Source organism: Peromyscus eremicus, chromosome 12, assembly GCF_949786415.1.
Source record: "Peromyscus eremicus chromosome 12, PerEre_H2_v1, whole genome shotgun sequence".
In the NCBI taxonomy this organism is placed as follows: Eukaryota; Metazoa; Chordata; class Mammalia; order Rodentia; family Cricetidae; genus Peromyscus; species Peromyscus eremicus.
The window spans coordinates 577,530-604,117 of NC_081428.1; the positions used below are offsets into that span (position 1 = coordinate 577,530).

At 47.5% G+C, this 26,588-nt stretch overlaps 1 protein-coding gene across 1 annotated transcript in view; it reads left to right on the forward strand.

The window, feature by feature from the left end:
* The first annotated feature begins 3,382 nt into the window (after window positions 1-3,382).
* Window positions 3,383-26,588, forward strand: part of Tmprss2 (transmembrane serine protease 2) — a 38,869-nt gene continuing 15,663 nt past the window's right edge. Inside the window, exons 1-5 of the mRNA XM_059277233.1 lie at window positions 3,383-3,466; window positions 13,975-14,042; window positions 16,461-16,686; window positions 21,345-21,431; window positions 22,102-22,227. Coding sequence (XP_059133216.1) covers window positions 14,028-14,042; window positions 16,461-16,686; window positions 21,345-21,431; window positions 22,102-22,227 — 454 coding nt within the window. The 5' untranslated portion in view covers window positions 3,383-3,466; window positions 13,975-14,027. The remainder of the gene's footprint in view (window positions 3,467-13,974; window positions 14,043-16,460; window positions 16,687-21,344; window positions 21,432-22,101; window positions 22,228-26,588) is intronic.

Genomic DNA, 26,588 nt, shown 5'->3' on the forward strand with positions numbered 1-26,588 from the left:
TGTGCATGTGGTAGTCAGAGGACCACTTTAAGGAGTCAGTTCTCTCCTTCTATCATGTGGCTTCCAGGAATCAAGCTTCAGGCCTCAGTCTTGGCAGCAAGTACTTAGCCATTTTCCAGCCCCCACTGAGAAATTCTTTTCAGAGACTCAGTTGAAGCGAGCAGTCTTGACTTTGCCATTGAAAAGACTTTCAGGATGAGCCTGTATGAAGTAAAGTTGAAGTTTTTTTTAATGAAGAGACTTCTTTGGGGCTGGGGCTATAGTGCAGGTGGTAAGGGAGACTCACTTGCCTGGTAAGTGTAAAGCTCTGAGTTTAATCTCCAGCATCACATTCAAAAAATGGGGCAAGGTGGAGGTACACACCTGCAATCCCAGCACTAGGAAGATAGAGGCAGGAGGAAGGATAATAAGTTCAATATCACAGCTGGGCATAGTAGCACATGCATTTAATCCTAGCACATGGGAGGCAGAGGTATCTCTGAGTTTGAGGCCAGCCTGGTCTACAGGAGTTCCAGGACAGCCTGGGCAGTACAGAGAAATCTTGTCTTTTTTTTTTTTTTTTTTTTTTTTGCTTGTTTTTTCGAGACAGGGTTTCTCTGTGTCGCTTTGCGCCTTTCCTGGAACTCCCTTGGTAGCCCAGGCTGGCCTCGAACTCACAGAGATCCGCCTGCCTCTGCCTCCCGAGTGCTGGGATTAAAGGCGTGCGCCACCACCGCCCGGCGAAATCTTGTCTTGAAAAAACCAAAGCAGGCTGGGCGGTGGTGGCACACGCCTTTAATCCCAGCACTTGGGAGGCAGAGGCAGGCGGATCTCTGTGAGTTCGAGGCCAGCTTGGTCTCCAAAGCAGTTCCAGGAAAGGCGCAAAGCTACACAGAGAAACCCTGTCTTGAAAAAACCAAAAACAAACAAACAAACAAACAAACAAAACCCAAAGCAGCAACAAAAAAGCTCAAGGTTAGTCTGGAGACCGTATCTGAGGCGCTGGGGAAGAGCACCTAAAGAAAGGCCAATAAAGCACTCAGGAATGGGTGTGGCTTCTCAGAGAGAGTCAGGCTTTTTTTTTACAACAGCCATATAGACACTTTTAGTGACTTCTGGAGTTCCACTCAAAGGGTCAAGTGAGATAAGGTGACTTCTGAGGTTAGGTCAGGACTGCAACCCACAGGGTAAAACTCCAGGTCACAAAGATGCACAGAAGCCAAGACGTTTTAACCAGAAAACAAAAGTTTATCGGCCTGTTTGTGAGGATCCCAGAAAGAAAGATCAGATTACATCTGGGAGAGGAATAAGGTAACTCATGTTCAGGCCTTAAGTATGGTCCATTGCTATTTTCACATTCTTATTTGACATTCCTGCCTATAAAAGGCACATCAACTGTACCCTGGCAATACCCACAGCAGAGGCCAAGAGTGCTGAAATTCTTGACCGGCTAGGGAGAGGTCTCAATCCATCATACCTAGAGGAAGGGGCCTCTTAACCTTCTCTTCTTCCCTCTCTTTCTATCCTGCTTCAAGTTCACCAGGTTTAGGGCTGATCTCTTCCAGACATATATAACCTTAGGAAACTTTATGCACCTTTCCAGGAAGGACCACGGAGGAGTGGGAAAGAGTACCAGGGAAGCAGGAAGGGCTCACAGGGCCCGGCAGCCATGGTAGGCATGGTTCTAATGTCTTCTGCCTGTATTTTGAGTTAAAGCATTTTATGTTTACTTGTGTGCTGTGGATGATTGAGTGATAAATAAAACACTGATTGGCCAGTAGCCAGACAGGAAGTATAGGCAGGACTAGCAGAGAGAATTGAGAGAACAGGAAGGCAGAGAGGAGGAGACACCAGCCTGCCGTCCAGGGAGCATCATGTAGAGGCAGCAGGTAAAGCCATGGAACACAGGTAAAGCCATGGAACACGTGGCAACATATAGATTAACAGAAATGGGCTGAGTATAAGAGTAAGAACTAGACAATGGTAGGCCTGAGCTAATGGCCAAGCAGTTTAAATACTATAAGCATCTGTATGTTTATTTTATAAGTGGGCTAAGGTTGGCGGGACCCAGAGAGAAAATCTCTAGCTATACTTGTGTGCTATGTGGATGTAACCAGAGTTTTAGAACAGAAATACTTCATGAGTGCCTGTTACTAAAGTGAGAAAATGCTTTCATACCATTTTTTTTTGGAGGGGCATTTATTCTTTAAATTGGCACAACAGATCAACAGGAGAAAAATCATTTCAATTTATGTGGACATGGAAGAGAGTCCTGTAAAACTCCATAAAAATTTCAACCTCCAATGCCCTTCTCGCTGTGCACACCTTTGATTCTAGCACATGGGAGGCAGAGATAGGCCAGCCTGGCCTATATAGCAAGTTCCAGGACAGCCAGGGCTAAGTGAGACCTTGTCTCAAAATACAAAAATCAACCTGTGATTGTGAGATTGTCCAAGGCCTAACCTTATATACTCCACCAGGTGCTACAGAGAAAAAGAGGTTTGCTTCACGGGTGGGTTGTGGAGGCAAACTATGGGGATCTGTTGAGGCAAATGGGGATGGGCTGGGGGTAAGCCTGGAGAGAAAGACTGGGCGGATAAAAGTTGCCATAGAGCAGCTCTCTTCTTGGTACAGACACCTGTACAAAGAGGCCGTTTTTTGTGATTGTGAACTGCACCGTACAAAAGGGGCCGCTTTTTCCGGGCTCCTCCAGCATCTTCCTCAGTTTCGCAAAATCACCAGCTCGCTGCTCCGTGTGTCAGAGGGAGAGTTGCTTAGGAGACTGTGCCGGTCACCTGAAGTAGTAGAAGACTGGGTCTTACAGAAGGCACAGAACGCATCCCCCGCCTCACTTCTGCCCCACCCTCGGTACAAATAACTTCCCACCCCTCTGGAAACTTCCCAGGGGACTTTGGGAGCTGGGGGGATTTTCTTCGGGAGGAAAGCCTGGGCACACTGGGGAGAGTCTTTAGCCCAGGAGCTGAGAGGTGATGTTGCCAACTGGGCCCTGCTTAGATGCCTTCTTGGTGTCTCCAGACGAGAGCCTGCCGGGGCTGGGTACTAGTGGCTCCCGGGCTGGCAAGGGACCAGAGTAGCGCTCCCTTAGGTCTTCCCCTTTCATTCACACTGCAGTCTAAAGACGGTATCGCGCCGGGACCCTAGCGGTCCTATGGGCCTGGGCCTCGAGGGTGCGCTGCTCAGGAGGCGGGTCGCTGCCCGGGAATGCCTTGGGTCCCTTCTAGTCCGGCCATGTGGGGGAGGAGCGCGCCCTGGGCTTCCCTCGGGGAAACTCCTCCTCCTTTCCCCGGACAGCCGCTCCGGGCCGTCCCCTCCTCCTGGCCGAGGTGACCCGGCACCTGCGTTTAGGGGTGTTGCCCTGGCTCCTGGGACGCCGCCTCCGGAGATTTAAGCGAGAGGTCAGGGACTTGGGACGGACAAGGAAGCCAGAAGCTTGGGCACAGGCGGAGAGGGGCGGGGAGCGCAGCAGGTGAGCGGCAGGCGGGACAAACTCGTGGTCTCCGCACTGGGTCCCGGTCTGGGAGGGGAAATGGGGGTGACCCGGGTCCGCCCGGTGGTGCCGGGCAGGGGCGTCTAGGGTACAGCGGGTTAGGCGAGGCCAGGGCGCGACAGGTGCGACCATCTCGGGACTGAGCGGACCGGGAACACATTCTGGGGACTGGGAGAGCGCCTGGAGACCCGGATCCCGTGACTGAGACCCCAGGCCGACGCCATAGATTAGCGGCTTGGCTTGTGGTCCTGCCGTCCCCTGGCTAAGGGCTTGGAGCAGAGGGTCCCTGGGTGTGGGGTCCTTCGGTGGAGCAGGCTCCTGGGTCGTATCACCTACTGTATACAGTCACTTACTAGGACGCAGATGCAGAGATTCGTTCGCAGTTCTCTTTGTTTCGGGAAAATCTCAGCGGTCCGGCAGGTTACCTGAACTCCTTCCGCTCCTTGGTCCCTACTGAGGTGGAGAGAAACTGGAAACTGGCTGAGATGCCGAGGACCGATACAGGCGGCGCTGTGGGGCCCTGGGGACCCTGTCAAGATGCGAACTGCCCGCCAATTGGGGGTAGGGAGTGCTCCAGCGGTCCGGTGCGGTGACCCGCGTCGATGGTGCAGGCCAGGCCGCCTTGGCCCTGGGCACTCACTGGAGTGGGCTCTGGAGGAGCTGGCACTGGAGAAGCCGGCCCAGCTGCCAGGCGCGAACTGCCCATTCAGGTGAAGGCTGACCACCCGAGCACATGCATCTTATCTGGCGGGACTTGGAATGGTAGCAGCATGACCCAATGTGCCAGCTAGGCAACGGGCGCGGTGTGTGAGGACCCGCGAGCCCAGCTGAAGAAATGAACTGTCCCACGACCTGAAAATTTGTGTGTCCGTGCCCCAGAGGGTGTGGGTGGCTTGTAGCTGGGCTTTTGCTTGCTGAGAGCCCAGGCCCTTCCTGATGGCCCTTAATTCAGCCCTGAGCGCATAGGTCAAGCTTTGCACCCCTAGGTGGGCCTGGAAAGCAGGAGACTCTACAAGGGCTGGTTGGGCTTGAAGATCTTGCATGCAAATACTTACCTTAGTCCTGGGGCTAAAAACAAGCCATCCAGTGCTGACTCCTTCAGCTTCTAGCCAGCTAGAGCCAGGCACTGTGGAAAGTTTCAAAGGGCAGGCCACTTAACAAGGAGTTCTGAAAATCCAAAGTGAGGTGGGGGTTGTTTACCTGGCTTGGGAGGAGGGGAGAGGTTCTTCTGTAAGTGAGGGTAACAACAGCTTCCTTCCTGTCAGGAAGGCCTAGGGAGGGCTGGGCAGTTTTGCCGGGACTAAAAGATCCCAGGCTGCTAAGCAGCTGCAGTGGTGGGTGGTGAAGGACCTCCAGGTAAGCAAGGTTACCTACTCCTCACCTTTCCTGTGCTTCTACTGAAGAGGTGCTTGGGGGACTTCTTCCAGTGACCTTCATATGATGTTAGAATGAAAACTCAGAAGCCAGGTGTGGTGAGAATTATCTTTAATTCCAGAACTTGGGAAGTAGAGGCAGGCACATCTGGCACTCTGTGAGTCCAAGGCCATCAAGGGTTACCCAGTGAGACCCTGTCTAAAGACAGAAGGAAGGAAGCGCTGGGGGTGGGGTGGGGGGGGTGGGGATGGGGACGGGGGACGGGGGACGGGGGGGGGGGGGACGACGACGACACACGACTGGAGTATCACCAAGGCAGGAGACCAAGTTCTCAATTAAGGGGTGTTCTCAAGAGCTGGGGACCTTGTATGGAAGCTGGGACTCATATCTTAGTCTGGTCTTTTTAGGCATCTCTGGCCTATGTTCTCAGCTCATTCCCAGCATTGGTCCTAAATATGCTTGTATACACACACACACACACACACACACACACACACACACACACACCTTTGTCGGCTTTCCAGCAGCAAGGTTTTGGAGTCAAGTGCAGAGCCCTGAGTTTGTTTGCCTGTGGCACTGAAGTCGTTGGAGGAGGCAGTTTGGCCACACTGGTACAATAGCTGCATACAGTGGTGTGACACTTTGTAGAGGGACGACATAGTGAGTACTTTATAATCTGTTTGCCTCACTTCAGCTATAGGGAGGCTGATGCAAAGGTTAGGTAGCTAGTCTGGTGCCCCATGGGACTAAAAGGGCAGAATCAGGGCATAGCACAAGGGGGCTGCCTCAGTAGGTCAACACTATAAACATTGGAGTCTTAGGCAGAGATGTTGACCATCTGCAAAGAGTTTCAATTCTTTTTCCTCCCCTTAGTGCTGAGATCACAGTGTGGCAGCAAGTCGAGAGAAGTGGAAAGGAAAACTGAGATTGAAGTCTAGGGAATCTGGACACCTCAGGTGCTCTGGGGCCAGGCTGCCATGCTTCCTAACCTCATAGGCCCATCCATCTCTTTCTGCAGCTCCACAGTGGCCAGGGCCTGGGCATTACTAAATGGGCCAGAAGGCTGAATCCCTGGGTTATAGGGTCACTGAGTGACAGACACTTGTGCAACTATCCTGCAGGTGATGAAGCCTGGATATGTGAAGTATGGAATTCCAGTACCAACTTCTTTATTGTCTGAGTGGACTGCTCTCAAGCAATGAGCCCAGCCTGGGGCCAGGAGCTACCATGAACTAGAAATCAAGAACCTAGTTGACTACATCACTCATTGCATTTAAGTATTGAGGGAGCTTAGGAAAGTGAGGGATAGGGGTAGGGGTTCCTTAATAAGAGGTCATTGCTCAGGTTGAGTACTCATCAAACCTTGAAAGTGGGAACCAGGAATTTTTTTGTAAGCTCTGCAGGAGGTTCTGTGTCTGGGAACTTCTGGTCAGCCCAAGCACTGGGCATTAAGGAAGCGAGGAAAGGTGTCTAGTCAGTCAAGTGACTGGCCAGTTTGGGTTCCTGAAAGACTGGAAACTGGCCCTGCTGGTGGGGAGGGCAAAGGAAGCATCTGGAGTGGGCAGGAGAGCTCCCAGGGAGCCACACAGCTTATGGGGAGGCTTTCCCATCCACTGTTCTCACCTAATTGTTTCCCTAGCTGTCCTTAAGGCTGAAGTTGCTAAGCCTTGTTTGTTGGTTCCTCCTCCCTAGGGGCCATCCCATGCTGTCCCTAGGACTAGCTCAGGGGCCTTTGAGGATCAGAGTTCAGGAGCATCATGATCCTAAGACTTGAGACCTACAAAGGCCGACTTGGGGAGCCTTTATGTTTAGCCCTAAGTGTAGTGGACCTGGTTATGAAGGAGGGTGGTTCATGTGTAACCTCATGCCAGGGGCAACTATGGTCTAAACCTGCCTGTGGGTTCTCAGGGAGGAACATGGTCATTAGAGTCCCATCTGATCACAGTGGCCATCCTAAAGGATGCCCCCGGGAGTAGGCCTGGAATTCTGGAAGGAAGTAGAGCTAGACCTGGAGCTTGCTTCTTCCAGCAGGTGATCAACAGGAGAAAGAAACAGTAATGCATAGGGACATCTTGGGAGGAGAAACCATGTGGGCAACTGGAGGGCATGTATATTGTCAGTGTCCTACATTGTTCATGGGATGGACTTTGAAGAGGTGAGGTGGCCAAGAGACTCTTCTGTTCTCAGTGTAGACAGTGGGGGAAGGGAGGAAGTCTTCCTTGTGTACACAGGTGAGCTATCAGGCACAGGGGCTTGGGCTCAAGGGGCAGGGTATGATAACAAGGCACCTAGTGTGTGAAGACCAGCAAAGGCTTGTGGCTGTAGAAATTTACGCAATGACAATGGGTAGACAGATGGCTCAGCCTCCATGCTGTGACTGAGGAGTGGGACGGGGACACAGTAGGATTTTCAGGTGAGCTGAATTGGCAGATGAAACAAGTCTGGCTTTGTTATTGCTTGTTTACCCAAGGTACAACACAGAGAGTCAATTTCCCTTTAATTTACGGCCCTTGCTTTCCAAGGGGTGTCCAGGCAGGTGGCTCTGAACTCTTATCTGAGCTCGTATGGGATCTGAATAATCTGAGCTCCAGGACACAGGAGATGATTTCTAGGGACCACAAATTTGGAGGTCCCTCTAAACAGCTCTGAAAAGTGTTCAAGTTCGCTGTCGACAATACATTATAGTGAATCGGCAGTGACTTTAAAGGTCACCACATCTGGCCTTGTAGCTAATGCTTAGTCATTTGCGTTCTAGAATGCCCTGGAAATCCTACCTTCCCATCCTAGGTCTTATGCTTTGAGGAATCCGCACTTTCCTAGTACCTTCCATCCTCTGCTGCACTTTTGAATATTTGGGAAACTTGGTTTCCCTGAGAAGGCTCAGTCAAAGCCTGCCTTCTGGCTGATTCCGACGATCCTCAATCCCGAGGCCAGCCTCTGGGTTCACATGGCCTGAATCGGGTCTCTTCTCCACATAGCAGCAGCATAAATGCTGGAAGGCAAAGCCTGTTTGCTGTCACATTGAGCTCAGAGCTGGAGAGCATGCTGTCACTCAGTCTTTATGACATCCCATGTATTACCAAGTATCCTCATTAAACAGAGTAGTCTGGGCAAGGCCAGGGGCCTGGATGTGTGTTGAGGAGTTCCCTGCCATGACCTAGGGCCTTTCTGCCTGTCTCTGTTAGATATACACTTAGCTCTGTGTACCTGCAGTCTTTGGGGTCTCCCACAGCGTCCAACTTGTGAAGCTGGTAATGTCCTGGTGTGGGCTTCTCATCCCCGGCTGTTCAGTTTTATCTTACTCATATAGCCTCTGAAACTAAAAGAAAAACCAAGCCAAACCAAAAACAAAAAATGTGCGTGTGCGTATGTATGTGTGTGTGTGTGTGTGTGTGTGTGTGTCTATCTGTGAGTCTCTGTGGTCTGTATGTGTGTATGTGCAAGTGTGTGTGTGCATGTCTCTGTGTGTATGTGCGTTTGTATATATGTGTGCATATGTGTATGTGTGTCTATTTATGTGTACATGTATGTGTGTGAGCATGTGTGTCTCTGTGTGTTTATTCCTAGTTTACTTCTCTATTACTGTGATTAAACAAACAAAAAATACCATGACTCAAACAACTCCTGGAGAAAAGGGTTTATATATATATTCAGCTTATAGTTTACAGTCCATCATCCAGGGAACTTAGGTCAAGAATCTGGAGGCAGGAACTGTAGCAGAGCCATTGAGGAACTTTGCTTTCTGGCTTGTTCCACGTGGCTTGCTCAACCTGCTTTGTCTACTTTCCCCGGGTGACACTGCCCATGGTGGCCTGGGTCCTCCCACTTCAATCATCAGCCCCTAGACTTTCTTACAGGACAGTCTGATGGAGGCATTTTCTCAACCGAGGGTGCCTCTTCCCAGATGACCCTAGCTTGTGTCAAGCTGACAAAAAATTAAGCAGTACAAGCACACACAGAGACACACATAAATACACACACACACACACACACACACACACACACTGATACATTTTTTGTATGGTACAAAGATAGATTAAAGAAAAAAAAGAAAGGAACAAGACTTAATTCCTAAAAAGTTTGTAATATCCTTGGGACAAGGAGGCATTCATAGGGAAAGAAACTCAGATGGCGTGGACTCGCCTCTTATGAGGTGATTTGTTTTTCTTTCTTTCTCTTCCTCTAGTTACCAGAGCTGGCACTCCCAAGAAGCCTGGCCCAGCCACCCATCTCCAATACACCAGTTAGAGACAAGCCATAGTGAAGAGCAGAGAAAGGAGATTTATTATTTGGCCACACTGGGAAAAGGAACAAATAAAGGGGTCTAGTGACCCTAAGTCCATTTTGGAGGTCCTTACATGAGATCTATGTTTAAATAGTAGACAGGAAGTGAGCATAGCTAAGCAGTCCCGCTCAAGGTATGGTTCCACGTTATCTGATCCATCACTGGATCAGCCTGGGTCTCTCTTACAAGGTGGCTGTATAAGCTGTCAGAACTGTGTGAAATCTCTTTCCGGGAAGTAAGTTCCTCTGGTTGGCACCAACTTCAGCCTTTTCCTTCTTTGGGGTTTCTGAGGAAGTCTTAATTCTTTCAGGCCCACTGTTTTGGTAGTCTGATGGCACAAGTGTCTCTCTTTAAATACCTCTCCCCTGCTAGGGCAGGATCCCCATGTCAGGTACTTGTTTATGCTAACTGTCTCAAACCTTTTCCCTATACTGTTGAGTAGCCTCCTCCTAACAGTGCTCTGTGTCCCTAAGGAGAGAGTATCTTATGATATGATTTGAGCCATGGTTTTCTTCAGTGTGTTTATTGGCTGCACAGTATCTGATGATGGTGGCAGTGTGCTGATAGATGTGGAAAAAAGACACAGATTCTGGGGATCCCCTCCCACCTCTGGCAGCTTGAACAGTACCTGGCTCTCCGGGGGACTCATGAAGGAACCAGTGTGAAGTGGTGTGTGATGACATCAGTGGACTTCAGTTATTTGGGCCATCCCACATTCTTGAATGTAAGTTAGTATCAATGAGTCTGTCCTCATTTGCAGAGAAGAAAGGATTACAAGGCAGTTGTTATTGGAGAAAGTGGGTTTTTTTAAATTTTATGGGCTGAGACTGGACTTGACAGCTTTGTCCCATTGTGTGACAGCTGAACAGGTGATTTATGGGCTCACACTAGACAGCACCAGGTCACTATGTTCCAATGAGATGGAGTAGACAAGGCTGCCATTCAGGGACCCTTAGAAACCTTGTCCTCATTTGTTTTCCTGCCCCTTAAAGGACAGTTCCCCAAAAGGTTTCCTTATGGCTGGCTTTCCAGGGTCAAAGGCAAGCATTAGGGTTCTTTAAATGACAGGGTCGATCCCTTGTCTGGTTATGTCTTGCTCCTTTCAGAAGTCAGTGCATAGGTGTCACAGTCACATGGGTCTGTAGAAATCCCTGTTTAGGAGATGGCCAGGACTGAATGTGATTCCTTGGCTCTTTTTGACACACCTTTGTGGATCCCACTTAGTGTGGGCATCACTCCTTTCATCGTTTTTTGGGAAGTTCAGGCTACCCTCTCCTCTTCCAAAGTCCGTGGTAGCTGAGCTGGGCCTTCTTCATATTTCTGGTTTCCGTGTGTGGGTCAGGGGCTCTCTGGACAGATTAGGAGTCTCCGCCGGCTTCCTCTGATGGTTTTCCCTTGACAATTCACCTGCTGGGCTCCTGGCTTCCTCCTTGAATGAATTTCAATCACCAAGTCATTGCTCCTTTCAGAGGGCTCCCAAGCTGGGAAAGCTGCCAGTGGATCAGATTTTCATTTCCTGAAACTTCAACCAAACCCATAATTGGTGTGACAGATCAACGAGCTAGCAGGACCTCAAAGGAGTGAGAGCCAGTGCAGCTGGGTTCTTCTGGAAGGGAACTGGGAGGGTGGCCTGGCTAGCCATGCTTATGGGAAGAAATCAGGATGCACCAGGTAGACGTCCAAGCTTAGAGTCTGTTATTTACAAAGTGATCGTAGAAAAGACACCATTGGGTGACAATGGCGCCATTTTAACAGGTTTAGGTGTTTCCCACACATTTTAAATAGTGACTCCTCTCACCTTTATGTTGTTCACTTTCCTTCCCCATACCCAGAAAGCTGTTGACTTTAATCTTAGAAATATCTAGTTTGGCCTGGTTCTTCTATTTGTTTGATCTACAAGTGAAGAAATGAATGGCCTGGTGCACCTGGTGCATCAAAGCCGTTATCATCTTTCTTCATTGAAGGTTGTTGGCTTGTGGGGGAGCTTCTATTATTTAGTGATCCAAGTACTGTAACTTTGCTTAGGAGATGAACAGGTGGCCTCTGCTGCTCCATTCAGAGACACTGAGCTTTGAGAGCAGGTGAACTTCTCACAGCTTAGAAGAATACCAGTACCAATCTACAAGTGTTGAAGGAGAGGCTACCCTCAACCCTGACCAGCAGCTTTTAGAATTGCTTCTTCAGTGGTGTTTGGGATCAAACCCAAGGTCCCTTGAGTGATTGGCCAGCACTCTACCTTGCTACATCCCCAGGTAAAATTAGTTTTTATTTAACTAAGACTAAGGTAACACTGTGTACCAACACCAATTGCATTATTGTTAACTTATTCAAGCTCCTGAGATTAGTATAATCTCTGTGTATCTTGAAAGAGAACTGAGGCATAGGACCTTCCCAGGTCACAGCTAGTGAGAGACTGAATCTAGGTTGGGACTCAAGTCCTGCCTGAAGCCTAGTCCCTAATTTCATAGCATCTAGCTATGTAGTGCTGCCTACTACTTTCTGTGTACCTAAGCATCAGGCATGTAGGTGTGTAGTGTAGTGTATGCATGTTTATGTGTTCGTGTGTGTGTGTGTGTGTGTGTGTGTGTGTGTGTGTGTGTGTGTGTGTAGGTGTGCATACACATGTGTGCATATGTGAAGATCCAGAGTAGATGCTGGGTGTTTTCCTCTCCCTCTTTCCTCTTTAATTTTTTGAGACAGGGTATTTGAGCCTGGAACTCACAGAATGGGCAAGAGTGTCCATTCATGTCCTAGGGATCCTCTTGGCTCTGCCTCCCTAGCACTAGGATTACAGGTGGGCACCTCCATGCCCAAATTTTTATGGGGGTTCTGGGATCCAAAATCAGATCCTCATGCTTGCTTAGCAAGCCCTTTACCCGTTGATCATCTTCCCAGGACCCAAGCGCCTGGTCCTTGTAGATGAAAAGGGCTCCTCCTGGCTTCTGAACTCCTCCCAGACTTCCTTGTCAGATTATCTGGTGGATAGCTAAACACTCCCCTCCCCGAAGATGGTTTCTTAGAATAGTCTTAGATCATTTCAAGTCTAGTTGGGAGGTGTGAAGCAAAGCCCTCATAGAGAGGATATCAATGGGAAAAAAATGCAACAACTCCCGTTAAGGCAAGGCGAGGATCAATGGATTCAGGAGCATCTCAGCAGGTGGAGTGACCAGGCAGGAAGCTTTGTGGTAGGGAAGAGACGCTCTGATTCTCAATGCAGCAAGAGAGAATGGTAACCTACAGCTGTGGAGCAGAGTGTCTGTGGATGGGAAATTGGTAAGATATGAGTGAGAGGGATCTGGCTAGCCTGACTTGACAGGGTTCCTGCTGAACGCAGGTCAAGCTCACCAGGTATCCTTTGAGGTTGATAAGAGGACTAGGAATCTATTGAAAATGGGGATTCTCAGTAAACTGATTAAGCAAGGTTTCATTAAACTAGATTTTCATGAGGGAGTGCACAAAGGTTCAGAAGCTTGAAGAAAGTCTGTTAGTGGAGGACGATGCTGGGAAAGATGGTTTGCTTAAGTAAGGGACTTGATGCTTGTTGGCATTTCTGGTTGCTATCGACTTTTCACATGTGGCTACATATGAAATGACCCAGGGACTTCTCATAACCATACATCACTGAGTCGGTCAAAGTAATTAGGTCGGCACTGTTTTCTGTTAGTGTTTGGGGTGGTAAACAGATTGGGGGTGGATCTGTTTGTCATGTACCTTTTTTCCTTGTGCTAGATAACTGGCCAAACTGGAAGGATTTATTATGGATCTCTGTTCAGGAAATACATCCCTCATGGCTGGGAAGATATGGCCCAGGACCACCTCCTGTCTGCATCAGTGGGAGCATGAAGCTGCTTGCTGTCATCCTAGTACATCAGGAAGCAGGACCTCTAGCCAGAAGCAGAGCCAGGGAGTAGAGCTGGCCTGTAGGCCTCAAGTCCCATGCTCCAAAAGGCTCATGCTGTTCCAAAACAGCACCACTAACTGGAGTGCTATTTTACATTCGAGCTATAACAATGTGTTATAAGAAATTTTAAAACATATTATTTACTAAAGCTTGGGTAACCCTGTGAGCTTATGTAGAGGAGTCCAGTACAACCTGTCTCTAGTGTTCAGTTGCAGGCCACCAGTTCCATGGCAGGTGTCTGCAGGAACACGCCTGTGGAGTTCTAAAAAGGGTGTGTCTAATTCTGACAGCTGCTCCTCTGCTCTTCTGCTCCCTGAAGACCCCTTTCCATGCATATTTGCAGTGAACCCCATCTTAACAATGTGTCAGCCATGGTGTCCACTTTGTGAAGTCAGGCTCATTCAGTTACCTGGCTAAGGATGCTTCCAGGAAGGTGCACAGCCTCAAGTCTTTGCCTTGTAGGCCTGCCGTTGCCTTCTATGGAATGGGATGAGGTTTTGATGTTTCTCATGGTTCTTGTGTTTTTCTCCCATGAATCTTCCTTTTGGTGAATGTAAGTGGGAGGAGCCATTTCCCTTGCTGAGAACCGTATAAGTGTAGAAGGGCTTGGAATACCAGGCTCAGCCTTGGGTACTCGCCTGGAGGCAGGGCCTTCTGCCTGTCCCCACTTCTTCAAGGCCAGACTCTTCTGGTCACAGTAGTTCAACTTGTATCCCAGTCTCACTCATGAGTTTCTCTGAACCCCAAAGGAAGGAGGACATTAGTTTGCACGGCACAAACACACCAGGAATGAGGAGACCTGGGAAGATGTAGGTGAAGGGAAGGCTCCAAGCCAGGAGCAGAACTGCAGCTTACTCTAGTACAATTTTGGAGTCTTCCAAAACTAAACTGTATTGAAATATTATCATGTGTGCTTCTTTCCATTAGGGCACCTGGAAGAAGCCAGATACTCACCTCCTCATGTTGCTGACACAGCCAGGATGGCTTTGAACTCAGTAAGTGGTTAATTGTTAACATCTCTCGCCTTTTCCTTGTTCCTTCATCCCTCTGTTATCTTCCACAGGTATCCATCAGTAATTTTAAGAGCTGTGTGTAGGAGCAGGTGGCCCTTTGGACGTTGTTCAAAGTGTTTAAATTAGTCACTGTTCTATTGCTGAATTAGTCACTGTTTTATCACTGTGAAGAGACACCATGACTAAGGCAACTCCTACAGGAGAAAGCATTTGATTGGGGGCTTGCTTACAGTTTCAGAAGTTTAGTCCATTATCATCTTTGTAGGGAGTATGGTGGTATGTAGGTAGTTTCTGGAGTGGTAGCTAAGAGTTCTATATCCTGATCTACAGGTAGCATGGACTTTTGAAACCTCAAAGCCTACCCCCAGTGATACACCAAGGCCACACCTCCTAATTCTTCTAATCCTTTCAAAGAGTTCTATTCACTAGTGACTAAGCATTCAATATATGAGCCTATGAGGGCATTCTTATTCAAACCACCACAGTTATGTTGGAAAGGGTGAGGGCAGGGATGGAGCCCAATATGGCACAGAGTGTCTGGAAAGCCACCACTGGGCAGAAGCTGGGATTGGTACACTGTGTGTTCTCTTCCTCCTTCAAGGGCAATAGATATGCATACAGGAGAGGCAGGACGGGGCAGAGAGCATCAGTTTAGGGAGGAGAGTCTGTGACGATGCTGTCGAGTGTCTGCCTATTAGTAACTGGGGAACAGCCACACTTGGGTGAGGCTTTGGGTAGTTCATTCCTACTGGGAGCCCACTCCCTAGAGCAATAAAAGCAGCAGTTTTTGTCATCCTTAAGCCTGACCAGTGCACCTTACATCTTCCACATTTATAAATACTTATTGGCTAATAAGAATATTTTTCTAGGATCTTCAGGGAAACATGCCAGTGCTCCATTTTATGAGTCTGGTACTTAGTTGTTTTTTGTTTTTTGTTTTTACTGGATCTCTTTATAATTTTAAGAGCGCCATCCTGGACAAAGTGCTTGGTATATCTTGGCCTTTCCTCCTGAGAGGGATCTGGGCCAGACACTCACCTGATTTCTGAATCTGGAGTGGTCTGTTTAGATGAGGGATGGCTTTCACTGTCCCACCACTCGGCTTCAAGTCATAATCTTTGGACTTTTGAAGAAGAGTGCTGAGTTATTAAACACAGATTGTTAACCTTGGAGTGTTCATGTTGTCACGTTTAAAATTCTCAACCTCTAGGCCAGCAAGACAGCTCTATAAGGTAAGAGATGACCTGCATTCAATCTTTGGGACTGGTAGGGTGGAAGGAGACAACTGACTCTCACAAGTTGTTCTTTGATCCCTGTTTTCACACATGTGCAACATACATAATCCATAAATTAGTTTTTAAAAATCTGAGCATTAGTGGCCCCTACTGAGGATACCTGCTTCCAGAGGATAATGTCTTATTAATCCTGAGGCCAATGAGAGAGACTGAGCAGAAAGGGAGCTGGAGAGTTTTAGGTAAGAACCATTAGACAAGGATGAAGATAACTGGAACCTCCAGGAGAGGTCCAGCCACTGAAAATGAGGAGATTGGAAATAAGAATGCTAAAGCTATGAAGTCCTAGGGACTGCTAGGGGTGGGAATGCAGCTTGAGGAAGGTCATGTAAAATGGGCTAAGTGAAAGGATCGACACCCCAGCAAAGGATCCTGTCTTTTTCACATTTACACAGCACATGCTTTGACCCCCACGTTCCCCTGAAAGGGCACCTGAACCCACTGCACCAAGATGTACACACTGTATAGGGTTACTTACTCTGAGCTAGCAACCCCCTGATGAGAGCTGGTGGGTAAATGACTGCCAACTACAGCTGCATGAGAGAAGGGGCCCTGGGAGAGAATGGCCAGAGGAACCTGCATCTTGAGTTCCTTCTAGCAGATTCTCAGCTCAGCTGAAAAGTGTGCATTTACCACACCGGAGGCTGTACATAGGAGCTGAATGTGGTCTCTTTAGCAGGTGAGTTCTCAGGCATGAGCTGTTTTGAATCAGCCTGGCTCATAATTTCACACCCCAGTGCTCAGGGGGTAACCTGGAGGAGGAACCAGAGCAATGGGATTCCAGCTCAGTGACTTTTGACCCCAAACTTGTATTCGTTTTTTTCTTTATTTTTTTTCCTATGGGATCTCAATTATCAGTCACCTTTTCTTTATTTCAAAGAGTAAATAATTGAAACAAGTGAACTAGGAAACCAAAGCCAAAGAAACACATTGTTAAGTTAATTCAGAAACAGAGTCTAGTCATTCTAAGCGAGTTGTTGTAATGCCATGATGCTTGGTGAATATGCTGGCTCTCCCACTCTTATGGGAACATAACGTGATATTAACTTTCCAAGCTTTTAGGGTGAATGAGAGCTGTAACTGATTTATCTCTTTTCCTATCATTTAGGGGTCACCTCCAGGAATTGGACCTTACTATGAGAACCATGGGTATCAGTCTGAGCACATCTATCCCCCGAGGCCACCTGTGGCTTCCAATGGCTACAACCTGTATCCAGCTCAGTACTACCCATCTCCAGTGCCTCAATATGCCCCGAGGGTTACAACGCAGGCCTCAACACCTGTCATCCGCACACAGCCCAAGTCCTTAGGGACACTGTGCACCTCAACCTCACGTAAGACTCTTCATTGTAACACAAGGGACTGCAGTTTCTGGGTCAGGCTTCTCTTGTGGTCTCTTATTCCTCCTGTGCTGTCAGCAGCTCTGCACTGGCAGCAGGGCCAGTCTCTCCTGCCTGCCTTCCACTCTGTGGCTGGTCAGAACCGTGGTACTAGCCTCACTCTCTTTGGCAGGGAGAGACCTTCCTCTTCCCTTGACTTTTGGTGCAGCACCACTGTGTGCTTGCCCAGCTCAGCTAGTCTTTGGGGGCGTGGTTTCTCATTCTTGCCTCTGTGATTATGGGTGTGTTGTCAATAGTGAGCACTCAAGGTTGGGAGTCTTACATGTTATTGATGTCCTCAGAATGTAGAAGATTCAAGGTTAAGATATCTCCTGTGGCTAGCCAGAGACCTGTTACCACTCTCTCCCCTCTGCCGGTGCTTGCCCCCAGAAAAAAGGATGTCCTCCACGAAGGGGTTTCTCCTTTTAGGGTCTGCCTATATCCTTTCTAGGGGAATTAGGTACCCCTTCCCTGGCATGACTACTCTCCCACTCTCTGTCACCTTTCTATTTTCAGCAGATACTCTGGGAATAGCACAGAAATGAGATGTATCGTTTTACCTCCCTAGTCCCCCAATCCCTATGCAACCCCAGAACAGTGCTGAAGGTTGAGTACGAAATCTGAATGTCTTTGCCCTCTCCTTTGGCCCTTTCACTCAATGGGTTACGCTCTCTCTCCAGATTCCTTACCCCTACGTCCCTCTACTTTTTAATTCAGGCTGTTTCCAGTGTTGTCTGTCTGGTGTAAAGGATGGTATTGGCTCTACTGATAAGCTATTTTTTCAGATTTATTTTTTATTTATGTATTATAAGAGCATGTGTATGTTACATGTGTGCAGGTGCCTATGAAGGCCAGAGAAGGTGTTGGATCATCTGGAGCTGGAGTTACAGGTATTGTGGGTGGTTGTAAACCACTCAACATGAGTACTGGGAACTGAACTTGGTTCCTTTGGAAGAGCAATAGCTGTTCCTAACATCTCTCCAGCTCCACACAAGCTTTTTAATGGATGGTTTCTGTTTTATGAAATGAGCACCTGTCTGTGTGTGTCATGTACAGTTCAAGATTGATAAGGAAGTGAATTCTGTGGGCCACCCATCGCTTCATCAGCAATCAAATGATAGACCTTAGGCCTCAAGGATCTGTCTGTCCTATTTAGACCTTTCTGGCTCTCCTGCTGTCCCTCTCCTATTTCTGTTCCACTACTTGATGTGGCGATATATTGTGTATCCTAATAAATTTGCCTGAAGATCAGAGAACAGAACAAGCCACTAACTAGATTAAACATAGAAGCCAGGCAGTGGTGGCACACACCTTTAATCCTAGCACTCCAGGAATCCGTCTGGATCTCTATGAGGTCAAAGCCACCCTGGGCTACATGAGATTGACTCAGTCAAGGCAGTGGTGGTACACACCTTTAATCCCAGTACTTGGGAGTCACACACCTTTAATCTCAGCACCAAGAAAGTTGAGACAGGAAATGATATGGGTGGGAGGAGAAAGGTATAAAAGGTGTGAGGAGACAGGAACTAAAGTGGCTGAGGAAGCCTTTTCAGGCTGAGGAGTCCTAGAAGCAAGATGTGGCTTGTTCCTTTGTCTCTCTGATCTTCAGGCAAATTTATTAGGGTACACAATGTATTATCACAAGTGGGCCCTCTGTGTGGCTCTTCTGTCCTTTGCTCTATTGTCTTGCTCTCTTCCCTGTCTCCATCAACCCCTTTCATCTTAGTCCAGCCAGAGTCAGCTGAATTCTGCAGAGCAGAATGCTTGGTCTTCAACCACCATGATGGCTGGAAGAAAGCCAGGGTGAGGAAGGGCCTGTGTAAGGTTGTACCTCTAAAAAGACTGCCCGGCTCTCAGCGGTCAACTCAGAAGGCAGAAGGGTCCCAGTGCACCTCACTGAATACTTCCACATTCCAAGGGAGTAATCAGGAAGTGAAAGATAGGGGAAAGGAACATGTTGGCTTTCTGCCAATGGCCTATATATAGGAAGGATACACCCTAGGGTGTGATTTTCCACTATAAAACTGCATTGTAAAACTGGTGGCTATGCTTTGAGAAAATCACTATTTGATGATCAGGCTTTCAGACAGGAGTCTTGGACTTCTCACCATTAGTCTGACAGAAGTACAGACTGATGCCCATGTCTCATGAACTGGAAAGTAATTTAGTAATTTTATTTTTATTATTTTTTATTATTTTTATTTATTATTATTATTGACATTGTTTTTAAAATCATGTTACTGGGGCTGGAGTAATGGCTTCACAGTAAAGAACATTCTAGCTGTTCTCACAGAGCACCTGAGTTCTACAACCCCTCCATTGGAAAGGATCCAATGCCATCTTCTGGCCTCTGAGGGCATCTGTGCACACACACACATAAACACACCAAAAAGAAGAATGAAAAAGAAAGAACATGTTGTTGACATATTAGACATCAAAAAGTCTACATTTTTGCCAGAATGATCTTGGGCTCTGAACTGGTGTCCCACATTATGTCAGGCGTGTAAGGACATTCTACTTTGGATTTATCTGTTTGCTCTAGCAAGTGCCATGGAACATTCCCATTTGAATGGCAGTGCATGCACCTGCAAGAGCCTTTGAAAAATTCAAAGTCAACAGTCCTGTGATGCAGAGATACCACAGGGCTGAGTCAACAGGCTGTGCTGGTAAAGATGGATGTAAATGAGCAGTAGTCCAAGACTAAACCCTGCAAATCTGTGCTATGCTGACTGAAGCTGGTGACAAAGGCCTGTCCAGAGGTGAAATGGGGGCTTCTTGCTGCAGACGTGGTCCTGAGCAAACCAGCCAGATTGTGACTCTGCACATGCCCCAGCCAGAGCTAAAGGACACCTGATTTAATCTCCCTTACTTATGAGCCAAGTTACTGATTTCGTGTTTGTTTTTTTCCGCTGAGCTAGGCTCCTGAACATGCTAGGCAAGTGTTTACCTCTGAGCCACATGGCCAGCTTTAAGCAAGTTATTTTATCTTAGATGCAATGGCATGCAGATAAGTTGCCCAAAGAGAAAAATGTGCTTGGCAATTCATCAGGTGAGCCATCAAGAATTTCTCCTGTGGGTTTCTTGGTGGCTCCACCCTGGCGCCTGAAGGCACAGTCACCCCTCACTGCATTTTGATAAAAATCACAGGCTGCCTTGTGAAGTTTTCAGACCTGGGCCGCTGCTGTGAGGCTTCTGGGAGTGCAGATTGCCCACTTTACCACAGAAGCACAGTCCCTGGTGATAGGGATAAGGACCAGTCCCCAGGAACTCTTTGAAAGCTGCTCTTAGCTACTAAGACATCTCTCCAGTTCCTTGCTTTGTTGTTTTTGTTTATCTGTTTGTTTTTAACATTTATTTTTTTGTGTGTGTGGTGAGTTACCACAGAGTGTGTAGAGGTCAGAGTAGCCTGTTGGATTCAGCCCTCTCCTTTTGCTATGTAAGTTCTAAGCAAGAGCCTTTACCTGCCAAGCCATCTTGCCAGCCCCCTTGTGGCAACTGAATGCTTCAATTTATACACTTTAGTTTAATTCCACTTAGCTGTAATTACTGAGGGTATCAGTAGCAGTAAGTGGCTAGTGGTTGTCAAATTCCACTGGGTTCTTCCAGCAGTTGTGGGAAGGATAGGTGTTCTGCCTAGGGCATCCCCTAGCAGCCCCAGGATGCTTTGGGGGACGGCATTATGTGACTCAAACTTGCAGTTGCTAAAATGAAGCAGCTCTCCTTCTTGAGCTGTTTTTTAGGTGAACATTGGCCTATTTTCAGACCCTTTCTGAGGTGTCTTGGCATTTTAAGAGCTTAGTTTTGCTGGATTTCATTTCAAATTGTAACTTCATTTTCCATTTCCCTAAGCATGTGTTTCACACTACAGAAGCATCAAGACCCCAAGTGGTGCCCTTAATGTTCAAACTGACATTTGTAAGAGTGTAGGCAACACTGTTTCTTAGGGTAGGGGTGTAGCTCAGTGGTAGAGCACTTGCCTAACATAAGTGAAACCCTGGGTTTTATCCTTAGCGGCACAAAAACAAATGAATAAATCAGTGTTTATTCTTCTCTAATGTATCTAAATGGCCCCACATACAGTAGCTAAACTAGGACTTTTGACTTCATGATGGTGTGAAAGTGTACTCATAAAACCATTCTACTTTTCAGTTTCAGTGTGGTATTCAATGAGGTGCATGCAGAATCCACCACCTTGTTATGAACAGACATCTAGCTGGGTGGTTTCCCCAGCTATAGGTAATGCAAGAATTCTAAACAAGTTGAAAGGTGCCCAGGTTAGGCTGACTGTTGGCTATGTGTAGCAAGTGCACTTTGGACTTGGACTTCTGATCTCTTCCCCCTCCTGCTTCTCCTCCTCCCTTTCAGTATTTTGAGATAGGAGCTCATGCATTTTAGGCTCGCTTTAAACTCTTGTCCCTGTCCTTCTCAACTCCCTCCTCACCCCTGAGTACTAGGATTATAGGCAGGCATGTGCAATTATGCCCATTTTGACTTGTGATATTTTCAAATTGAGTAACTCTGTGGTAACTGTGGGATATTGAAGAGCATCAATAACGCATGGTGGAAGGACTGCTTTCTCACAGCACTGACCTGAGCATCCCTGTCTTCTGCAGAGACCAAGAAATCCTTGTGTGTCGCCCTCGCCCTGGGCACTGTCCTTGTGGGTGCTGTTGTGGCTGCTGTCTTGCTTTGGAGGTTCTGTAAGTTTTGGGCTGGGTGCTGCCACTGTGTGCATGGCTATGACTGTGACCCTTGCTCCCCAGGCTGGAGGAGCCACCTGATGCCTTCCAATTAGGTTTTCCCTTCTGGGCAAGGCTGCCCTTTCCTCCCTTTTCTCCATGCACCCGTGAGTCTGTGCTTTCCTTCCCCTAACCTGTGGCTTGTGAAAATCCTAAACTAGTTCTCCCATCCAAGTGCCAACCCTGCTGTATCCTGCTGAGCATCTAAGATCAAATGAGATGGGGATGTTTAAGGAAGCATAGCCATAGTCTGACCCTTGTATATCACTGCACAACTATGGTATCCTTGTCTGGCAGTCCCCTCCCTATGCCACATCTTGTAACTAAAGTCTCTGTAAGTGGCCTGGGATGATGCAGACTCATGGGCACCTGGTGGACCCCTGAGGCCCACTGGATGGCAAAGAGGAGGTGTGAGGGCTTCCCTTACCCAAGCACCCTTCCCATTGGCTCTGCAGAAGACAGCCCAGTCCTAGCTCCATGTGTATGTAGGTGGCAATGACATGTCCCCTCCTTATGAAGAGGCAATTTCTTCTACTCACTGGGCTTGAGGGTGGATGACATGCTTCCTATGGGCTCTGCAGTTTCTTGGATGCTCAGGCTGATGAGTCTCTCTCCCTTTCTCCCAATCCAGTGCCAGGGGATAGCAAGTGCTCTACCTCTGAGATGGAGTGTGGGTCTTCCGGCACCTGCATCAGCTCTTCTCTCTGGTGTGACGGGATATCACACTGCCCCAACGGGGAAGATGAGAACCGGTGTGGTGAGTTGGCCCAGCAAGCACTGGGCTCAGTATGTCTGCCATGAAGTAGCAGCTGGGGGACAGTCAGGAGGTTTCTGCCCAGTCCACTGATGCATGTATTAGCTCTCCTACACTCAGGGTTATGTTCCTGGCCCTGCACCACCCAGCGTGATGGGGAGGTGATAAAGCAGGAAGGACTCAGTCAGGATGGCAGTTAAAATAAGCAGGCTGTTGAAAACATGAAGCTGGAGTGCACTATGCTGGTTTTAAAAAGAGCTGCCTTTAAGGTCATGTCCACTGGGACAGCAGTGAACAATGAATTTGCTTTGTTTCTTTCAACTGTTTACATAATAACTGACAAGCTTCTGTCATGCTTGTCAGGTACAGTGTGATGTCTCTCTATGTGTACCCCCATGGATGGAGTAATCACACTACTTAACATACACCCCCTGTGCTCTTACATGTATGGTGGACTGTTTTCAAATGGGCAGTGTGCTGTTAACATCTATTACTGTATTGCACTATGGATCTCTTAAATTCATTCTTCCTATGTAATTAAAAATTGTGTATTTTGACAAGCTGTCCCTAACCACTTCCTCAAAGCCTCTGGTGACCAACACTGTCATCTCAGCTCCAGTGAGTTTGACTTTTAGATTCCCTGTGTGTGTGTATGTGAGCTTGTGATGCTTGCCTCTCTGAACTGGCTTATTTCCTTAGTACAGAGTCCTCCAGGGTCATCTGTATTGCCCCAAGTGGCAGGATTCCATCCTTTTTATGGCTGGATCCTAGTCTGTTGTGTACATGGACCACATTTCTTCACCCATACACCAGATGGTGGATTCTTAGTTTCGTTTCTAGAAGTGGGATTGCTTGATAATGTGATAATTCTGTTTTAGTGGTTTCAAGGAGCCTCCATATTGTTTTTCATTACTGGCTGGACATATTACATTCCCACTCCCAAATTCATAGGCTCCCTTCTCTCTTCATCTTCACCAGCACTTGTTATGTTCAACTTTTTAATGACACCCATTCTAATAACAGGTACAAAGCAATATCCCTTTGAAGTTTTAATTTTTAAGATAAAGAAATTACTTACTTTGTGTATGGCAGGGAAGATGATGCCATCCATGATGCATGTGTGGAGGTGGAGGACAACTTTTGGGAATCGGGTCTCTCTGTTCACAATGAGGATCCTGGGAGATCAAACTCAGGTTCTTGGGCTTGGTAACAGACTTCTTAACCCACCGAATAATCTCCATGGCCCTGCATTTGTTTCTCTTATGCTGTTAATTTTTGAAGGTGACTTCAAGGTAGTCAAGAGGCTGGACCCAAGAAAGATGCCTGAGGAACAGGGTTGTGCCAATCATGTTCCACTCAGAGTCTGAAGTTGGGCCTCTTGACATCCTGGCACTCTAGGCGGAGCCTGCTGGCATTTGCTCAGTGATGAGGGGTGATGAGATGACACAGACCCTGTGCTTCCCTGGCTCTGCAGTTGACAGTGAGCTGCTGTCTTGCCCCCTGGAACAACTGTCCTGTCCTGCTTTTCTGCCTCTCTTGGAACTCATTCCCTAAGCACTGCCGATGCCCAGGGGCTGAGGTCAGCAGTGGCTCTGTGCACTGTCCCTGACTCCAAGCCCAGGAGACATTCTCCTAAATGTCACAGTCAGTCTCTCCAGGAGTCTCCCAGGCTTTGCTGTCTCCACCAAGTAGTCTCTAGTCCTCTTGGAGTTTGGGGTAAAAAAACCTATAGACCTAGTTGTCCGAGGTGGGTTTTGTTTATTCTGGGCTGCCTTTGGGTAGGGCTGTTTTCTGCTGCATCCTCACCTCCATGCTCCTGTGTAAATTAGATTCTGTAGCATTGGTCCTAGCTCAGAGAATTTCCCAGGGAAGATCAATGGCCTCCTTTGGCCCAGCTGTCAGCCCACTTGAGTGGACTGATACCTGTTCTGTGACTCCTGGTCCTTCAGCATATATGTACCTGGAAGATACAGTGTCTACAGCTTAAGACAGCTCTTTTCCTTTCTTTGAGTGACAGCAAATGTCTTAGGTAAAGGGTTTGAGTTGAGAGTGGCTAAGATGTTATGTGCAGTAAACATCAATGCATTCCTGCTCCTGTGTGTGCATGAGCAATAAACTTCTGTTAGAGAGGTTTTAATTTCATTTCATTTCAACACTGGGTGGAAGCCAAGACCATACACATGTAAGGCAGGCATTCTATTACTACCCTACATGCCCATGCATACCCACTTTTCTTGAGGCAGAGTCTCACTGAGTTACCCAGGCTGGTCTCAACTCATGATCCTTCTGTCTCCATCTTCTAGGGGCTGGATTTCATGAGTGTGCCCCCATGTTCTGGAATCCAGAAGGTCTCTCTCCATGTTTAAGTTGTACTAGATATTTTAGCAGTTAATGTACTCACAGCATAGATCAAAATCTAGGAAGAACAAAGGGTCTACAGTAGGAAAAAAAAAATCTTGGTTCTAGCCAGGTCTGATGGTGCACATGCCTTTAGTCCCAGCACTTGGGAGGCAGAGGCAGGCAGATCTAATCCCCACTACCACACATACACATATGTGTATACACATTAGGCACACACACACATACACACTCACACACATACACACAAACTGCAATGTTTCCACCTGTTTGCCACACCTCCTTGGGTGGCTGCTTCAAGATTCTTTTTACAAAGATGCCATTTCATTTTTCATGGAGATCTGAGCCCAGCTCCCTTGTCCACAGGGTTCATGGTTGAGCAGCCCACCTGTGCTAAGTGCTTGAGGGTCATTGACAGCCAATCCTAAGTGTTCTCACCACAGACAAGGGAAAGAACCTAGTATGAGGAAAGGAGGTGAGCGTACTCAATTGGTAGTGGCGATATTTCATGATGGACACTTACCAAATCATCACCTTGGGCACTACAAACATATACTTGCCCTTATCATTTATAGCTCTGAAAAAATTAGGAAAAAATACTAACACTTATTAAAAAAAATTCTCTCTGGGAGCATGTTCCCATCATGTTGCCTCCCCATCAGTATTGGAGGACAGACATGAGGCAGGACAGCTACCCCTTACATCACTGTCCCTACCACTTCCATCACTAACTGGAAGCATACAATCTCAGCTATATTTAAGCACTTTAATTTTGAAAGCACTGTTAGGCCTGCAGAAAGAGGCCACCTTGCCTCCAGCAATCACCCAGGCATTACCACACACTGATCACTGGACCTTGTCCCCGGGAGCCAGAGCCACGAGTTTGTGTTGAATTTTATCTTCCCCTGGTGTGACCTTATGGGTTTGACAAAGACACAGCACTGGCTGTGTACCTACCCCTGGAGTGCCCTGCCCAAGCCTACTGTGCTCTGCACATTCCTCTTCCTGCAGTATCCTCTACCAGCCTCAGATCTTTGACTATCTCCATAGCTTAGCTTTTCTAGAATGTTCTGTAGTGGGTGTTCTGCAAGTTGCATACCTTTCAGATTGGCGTCATTCTTTTTGCAATATGTGGTTGGGATTTTCACAGCTTTGTGGTTTCTCTTGGGTAATGAGTGACATCCCATTGCCCAGCTTGTAACAGAGTTTTATCCACCCACGAAACACATGGCTAGGCCATACATGCTATGTGGCTTCGTGCTTATCCCCAGAGAAGACAGTCAGGCCCTAGAGTGGTCACTCTCTGAGAAGGTGACTCTAAGGTGTCAGGCTATTTGTCCAATGAGTTAGGTTCAGGATGGTGGTGAGAAGTGAGTCAAGGCTTGACCAGATCCTATTGTCTTCCCCTGATCACGTAGTCCTGTTGATGTGCTTTTAAACTCTACAGTTGTGAGGTGCAGAATGTGTCTCTTGGCTGCTGACTGTCTGTGGTGTGGCACTGTTTACAAGATTCTTCTTGTAAACTCCGTACCCCCTGGGTCACCCACCAGTTAGAAGTCTGCTCTGAGTTGGCCATTCTCATCATTCTGTCAGGTGACAAGTCCTTTGAATGATGGGCTATGCAGTTCTCTCTGGAGACCAGAGCTGAGTAAGGAAGAAACTAACTGCATTGAAATGTGCTGGTTCTTTAAATGAAAGATCTGATATCTTTTTAAGCAAAAGGCAAATGAACAGTTCAGTATTTAGGTACTAATTCTGGGGTGCTTGTCAGGGCCTTGGGTACTCTGCCAGTGTCTGAGATCTGGATGTGAGATCTATTTGTACAAAATGAGAGCTTGATGGGGATTTTTGTTTTTGCTCTGAATTTTATTCTTTTTTTCAAACCAATGAGCTATCATTTATATCTCATAACCTGTCCTTGATGAATGTCTGAGCTGTGGTTTTTATATATTTGAACATGTGTAGCCCCTGATCATAGGCAGTTGAGGAATATCCCATCTCCTTGA